Consider the following 6,890-nt stretch of genomic DNA (forward strand, 5'->3'; position numbering starts at 1 on the left):
TATATATATATATAATCTCATTACCAGTCTGTCAATTTGAAATGCAACAGACATTTGTTAGAAATACAATGACTCACACATTCTCTCTCAAAACACACACCTACACGTGCAGACAAGTGCCTGCCCTCCAAAAAAACCCTTTTTCATTATCTTTCATTGATTTCAGGGCTTTGTTAATCTCAATCAAAGATCCCGCTAATAGCTTGGAAACTGCAGGGGAGGGGAGAGGCAAAATAAATCAAGTCTGAATTACTGAAATGTTCAACTTGTCTTTTTTCAGTTAGAACTTTGAAACACTTGAAAAGGAATGCTAATTAAATGAAAAGAGACTCATAATAACATGTTAGAAGAAGAAGCTTTTTTTTTCCTTTTTTTTTTAAAAGCAGTGATTTCTTAGTTTTCAAACTTATCAGCCTGCCTCTGGCAACACAGAATTTATTGTGCTCATTGATTAGTAATATGTATGCACGATTCATGTCTTTCTGAAGCCCATTTCACACAGAAAACCTTCTAAATCTGTCATGTTAAATTGTCCAGCAGAAATAATGTTCATCGATCTGTAGTATTTCCTATAAATTGGGTTCAGTCACTACAAGACAGTTGGCTGTGTGAACTAATTCAGGATGTTGCTGTTGGTGTTGTCCTGTCATTCCCTTTAGACTGCTTGTTAACCTCACACTTGCGTCCAGAAGCTTCCTTCTCTCTCATCTCCAGAGGCCGGAGAAATCTCTCAGCACAAAGTCTCCAAAATGTCAGAGCATATTATGTCCAATTATTGTAACCTTTTACGCGCTTGTACCAGAAACATGACTGTTTATTTATTTATTTATCCTTCAGTTCCAGAGTGCCTCCAGCTTTACCAAACACTCAGTTGAATCTGTGTAAAGGTAGATGATATAATTGCAAATTTTCTCAACAAGTCGGTTAGAAAACTATCAAGTATATATTTATGACCAGTGATATTTACGCCAAAAGTTTAATTAGACCCGATGAAAAAGACTCACTTGTTGTTTTTCAAGTCAAAGAGCATGAGAAGCGACCTGAGATTGTGCTCCAACATTTAAAACTGGTTAATAGCTCTACAAGATCCAGAAGCAACTTATTATTATTATTATTATCATTATTATTAGAACTATCTATAAAATCATTAATCATTCCTCTACACTCATTCTTTCTCTCTTTCTCACACACTCATTGTCATGTGTTGTTACATACCTGCATGATCTATATGTTATTCGGGAGAATGTCAGGCACGTTGTCACTGGTTTGAACTCGGTGTCTATTCTGACAGAACTTGTGCTGTGTTTCTGAGAGGCAGCATCTGTGTCTGTCCTGGCTGTATGTCTGTGTGCCTCTCATATGACTTTGAATTAAGTATTATTGAGTCTGGGCGTTCGTCAGGTAGAGATGGGGAGAGGAGGAAGACTGAGGTGAGCACGGGTGGAGAGCAGGGATGGAGGAAGGATGATAAGTAGGTTTGCGTTGTTGTGTTTGCTTGGGAGTCACACACAAACGTCCCCGAACCCTGATGGGGACGGAAGAAATGTGTGTGCGTGCTTGTGAGAAAAGTAAGCGAGTGAGGGGAGCGTCTTTGTCTCCTCCTAACCCTGTTTCTTAGCAACAACCATGCTGTGTCGCCACAGAGACAGAGGTGATGATGTCACCGGAGATCAGAGGAAACACGTACACCAAACACACGGAAACACGTGCATGCACACACTCACACACAAATATCCACTCATACATGCACATACAAACAGGTTTTTTGATTTTATTGGAAGACATTTGTTTCGTCACAAACTTCCACCATAATATTAACTCAGACATTACCTTAGTTATCTGTTTAAACACTGTAACTTCTTTGAAGAAGGAACCATCCTAAACACACACACACACACACACACGAGTCTGTGCACCAGGTGTTCCTGGGTGGGTGCAGAGTCTAGACAGAGGAGACATGTAAGGACAGGACTGAAACTGAGTGATGACAAAGAGAGGAGACAAATGATGCGGGCAGGGAATGCAGTGAAGGATAGCCGGGTATACTCCTGAGCTGAAGGTCTGATCCAGAATGGCAAACATGTTCAACAGCAGAAATAGAATAAATTCATGGAGCACCTAAATAATGACTTCTCTATAAATAAGGAAAATAAAAGTACTCATGTAAAAAAAAAATCAAACTAAAAAAATGGAAGGGTGTATAATGTGCGTGTGTGCAGATGTGTTCATTCAAATGGATTTTTGGCAAGTTAGCCCTTTTTCATCAGTTTACTTTGAAATGACAAATAAGTGTAATGACACTCTGTCGGTGGTCTTGGTAACTTGCAGAATGATTCTTTGGTGATAAAACAGACCAATAGTTGTCTGTAAAATGACTTCCAGGGTGGGAGGGCTTCTTCAGAACCAATTTCAGGTTCTAACACGTGTGGCTGAATTGCTCCAAAATTACAACTTCCGCTGGTATGCTAGAAATATAATGAGTTAGAAGGAGTAAATGCAGAGAGAGAGACATGGACTTATACGATCTGCACATCTGAAAGGAGCCAATGGTGTAGAGTGACATTTAAGTTACTTTAAGGACTGAAGGGATTATTTCATAGGGAAAAAAAGTATAAATATGTAACTTTGACAGGCAGAGATGAGTTTTTTTGTGACTTTAATTGGTCCAATAACTTGAAGAAAAGAACAGAGTAAAATCAAAAATGCATGCAGTGAAGCATGACTGGCATTTCTTTGTTGAGACGACAGTGACAAACGGCGCTAACAGACGTCTGTATCATCATACATCAGTGCTGACAACAGAGCTTGGAAACACGAGACCATGCAAAGTCATGTGTAAAACCAAGGTGTAGGTTTTTTCCCTTCAGAGACAGTAGTGGGTGTTATTTATTGACCTTTAACAGGAAGACAAACTATTTCACAGTTTCAGAGTGATCTCTAGCTGGCTTTAGCAAAGTTTGAGGTTAAAGTTCACTTTTGTTCAGCTTTGACGATGTCTATTTGCACATTTGGACAACAGAAACAGTGATGCATAGTGTTTGGAGATAGAGGTCATTATTCCAACAGTGTGCTTTCTCCCTGTTTTATACAATGCAGTGCCAGACTACACAGTGCGGTGATGCTCTCATACTCTGCTCAGGATTTACTTTTTACCTGTGGCAGACCTATGTCATCATATCCTTTGTAGAATGTGGTCTAACAATGGACTGCCATTCAGCTGGAAACTAGTGTGAGCATATATTCAGTCTTTCTCACTCACTTTGTTCTTCTTCTATCCGTCTTTTTTTTAGGTGCAGACTACAGACAGATCTGATTGGTTAGAATGCCCTGAAGGAGCAGCACTAATGAGACTACTGCAAGATATGACGACATCCAACAGGTGAGCACTCCTGCTGTTTGTATGTCATATACAGTATCAGTTTATTATCTCTGGTAGTTCGCATAGTCATTATTTGTCATTATCTGCTGCTAGAAATAAGTCACAGAGGCAGCAGTGTTAAGTACAGCATCCCATCTGTCCCAAACCACCTCAACTGACTCATTTTAACACAAAGTAGCAATGGTTCTCCTCTAAGCTCCTTCCTGAAGTCTGAGCTCCTCACCTTGTCCATGAGTGTGAATCAATAGATATTACAGAGGACACGTCAAGGTCAGCAGTTACTCTCCTTTGCCTTTAATAGCCCTGCCTCCTCTTCCACTGGATCCAACTCAACCCCAGGTGGTGATCAGCTGACAGCTCCTTTCTTTACCTGAGTGTCCAAGTTGTGGTCATATAGTAAAAAAAAAAAAAAAAACCTCATATGTCTTTTCCTAAAGTCTTTTCTGTGACCTTGATGCATCATGAGTCATGTTAATAGTTTGTTCTCATGAACAGCTCGATGGTTCCTCGCATTGAATGTTGCTGCCTCAAGGAATTGCTTGACAGCATTATCTTCTTGCCTTTTGCAAAGGACGGTCCGGTAAGCAGTAAATGGTCTCAGATAAGAATGGATGTGTTTCCTCAGCATTTAGATTACGAGCTTTTATTATGGTTGTCATTTATATATTTCTGGGTCATTTCACACAGTAAAAACCTTACTAAGCAAATGAGACTTTTTGACCACAACCTTGACCTCAGATTTGATGAGCCAACCACAAACTTAGTCAGCGGTCTAGGCTGCTCCGGTAGCAAAATATACTTATGAAAAACATTATGCTTGGTCAGGCTTTCCTCCCAATCACACTCTACGGTTATCTGCATCACGTGAGCGTTGGAGTCCACCAGCAGAACCACAGGTGTACAACTGGCAGGTTCTCTAACAAGGCCGAATACTGAGAACTGGTGCTCAATGCATAAGCTTTCCTTCACAGAAACCCTCTCGTCCTGCAGGGAAAACTTTAACACGGAGATGCTGGGGCCTTGTGAGTACAGCCAGGCCCACTGGTGTCTGGTTATGTTTTTAAGTGTGGAGAAAACCAAGTCAAGATGCAGCAACCTGCACTAATCTAGATTAGTTAAATTGAGAGTGCTGTGAAAACTAAAAATGCAGCCAAAACAGTTCATGATTGGGTGGATCAGGACATTGCAACAGAGAATCTGAGCGTCCCTGTTCCTATAGAAACACCCTCTCTCTCCTGGCTGTGTGTTTATGGCACAAAAAAAGAAGGAGAAACACTGTGCTGCTGCCGCTGACTGAGATTACTGTGAGCAGCATGTAAGGGAATTAATTGCAGTATAATAGATTTGTGGATATTTCTCGCTTTCCCTCTGATTGCTCTGAATAACTCACTGCTGCACTGTGCTGCTGCTGCTGCTGCTGCTGCTCTGTGTGTCTGTCTGGATGCTGCCATTGTCCTCTGTTCGTGCCAGGACATTATCAGTTATTAATTTGTTTTTCCCTGGGTGAGAAAATGGATGTGTGGTGTGAGAGCGTGTGAAAAGTGGTTTGCTTGAGTCTCACGGTCAGTGTGAGAGATTTGGCAACCACATTACAGTTAAAAGAGTCAATTCCAAAGGTTTGATTATACTTCATGACACCATGGACACGTAGTTGTTGTTGTTATATTTTACTTTCTAGTCCACTTGGAGGACATCAAGCGTTCCATACATGTGCAGTCTGCATCTACCCATTCCAAGCATGCACACTGAGCATGTGCAGTACTGCCCTTGAAGCAGCCATGCAGACTTTTTGGGCTGCTCACAGGCATCCATAGAGGTGCCTCGCAGACTTTAATGGACTTGAGATAATGTCTTTTTGTCACATGGACCCCAATTTAGTCGTGAATAAAGAAAGTATAACAATGGCCTGATTGGTTCCTTTGCTAATTGAGTATGCCGTGGTAAAACAATGCCTCAACCAAATTAACAGTAATGCAACCATGTTAGATTTTTAGTACTTGTTTGTCATTTGCTGACAGTAGTTGACATAGGCAGCCATAAATAGAATCATCTGATTGCAAGGACTGTATGATGACTATATTGTAAAAGGTGGGGAAACCAAACCATTATTACTCCTTTATTTAAATAGCAGGGATGCATTTACTCCTTTTGAACACCTAAAAAACACATATAGATATAGCAGCTGGTTAAAGATCACTCTATTTGGGCACTGCTATAGCTCACCTGGTTGAGCTGGCATCCCATGTGCAGGGGCTATAGTCCCCAACGCAGAGGTCATGAGTTTGAATCCCGCTCATGGCCCTTTTCTGCAGGTCCTTCCCCCCTTTCTTCTCCCCCACTTTCCTGTCTCTCTCTCAACTGCACTTCTCAAATAAAGGCAAAAAGGTCAAAAAAATAACAACAACAAAAAAAAAAGATCACTCTGTACTATCCATAGAAATCTTGTCACTGTCATTATTCCTAAGGTGTCCTGATCACAATGTGTGAGCATAACACAGGGTTTCTGGAAAAATGAGGACTTCCTGCTGTGTTTGGGCTCCGTCAATGTGCAATTCAAAGCTCCTGTGAAGTCGGTCAGCGACTTCTTCAATTACAACTCTTTTTATGATGAATTATAAAGGTGTGGATGACGGGAGAATCACCTTGCAGCCTCTCCCCATACCAAGGTCAGTTCATGGTTCCTAAATCTGCAAGTGTACACATAATATTATTTCGTCCTCCACCCAAGTCCACAAGGGTCCACAAGGGTCCACAAGGGTCTGTGCAGAACGTCCACATACTGCCAAAACTGTGTGAGTACAAACATGCTGACTGTGCAGTTGCCAGAAAAACAAGTTGTGCTTAAAACAAATGTTTGCTATTGGAAGAGACTGTGTGAGTGGATTCTCTGTCATCCACACCTTTAATATTTGAATTGCCCATTAGGATCCACTCCATAAGCAACTGTTAGGTGTGTCCTTGTAAGGTCCTCATTTTCTGTTTTAGTTTTGAAATCACACCTTAGAGGATACCAACAATCTTTGTGAATTTTGTCTCATCCAGTTCTTTGTCTCATCTTACAATTTTTCTAAGTGTCTGAACATGTCTGTGCATCATACATGCCAAAACTTGGAGGTCTCCTGACATCTGATATCAGTGGCAGGAAACATGATCTGCACTTTCCTCAAAGTACAAAGTAACAGCTCTCCTTCAAGAGTTTGGGAATTCCAAGGCCAGTTGTTAGTTTTCTAAGAGTAACTCACAAAACATTTAGAAACAGTTAATTTGTATCCCCAATGGCAAATGTTAGATTTCAGTAAATTGAAAAAAATTCTGAAATGCAGTGTATGTGTGTGTGTGTGTGTGTGTGTGTGTGTGTGTGTGTTCCCATGTGCACACCTGCATCTCTGCATCCAGCTGTCTTTTATCAGTATGTCGGCTGAATGTGTGTTCCCGCTTTGAGCCGAGGGTTTTGTCACCGTAGCGACCATGCTTCCTTTGATCTTCTGATGTATGAGACCAGCGACCTGTC

General features: G+C 41.0%; 1 protein-coding gene across 1 annotated transcript in view; it reads left to right on the forward strand.

Moving 5' to 3' along the window:
• ulk4 (unc-51 like kinase 4) overlaps positions 1-6,890 on the forward strand; it is an 88,001-nt gene that overhangs the window by 77,312 nt on the left and 3,799 nt on the right. The window contains exon 36 of the mRNA XM_008299201.1: positions 3,291-3,379. Coding sequence (XP_008297423.1) covers positions 3,291-3,379 — 89 coding nt within the window. The remainder of the gene's footprint in view (positions 1-3,290; positions 3,380-6,890) is intronic.

This window comes from Stegastes partitus, unplaced genomic scaffold (genome assembly GCF_000690725.1).
Source record: "Stegastes partitus isolate 25-593 unplaced genomic scaffold, Stegastes_partitus-1.0.2 Scaffold1392, whole genome shotgun sequence".
NCBI classification, from domain to species: domain Eukaryota; kingdom Metazoa; phylum Chordata; class Actinopteri; family Pomacentridae; genus Stegastes; species Stegastes partitus.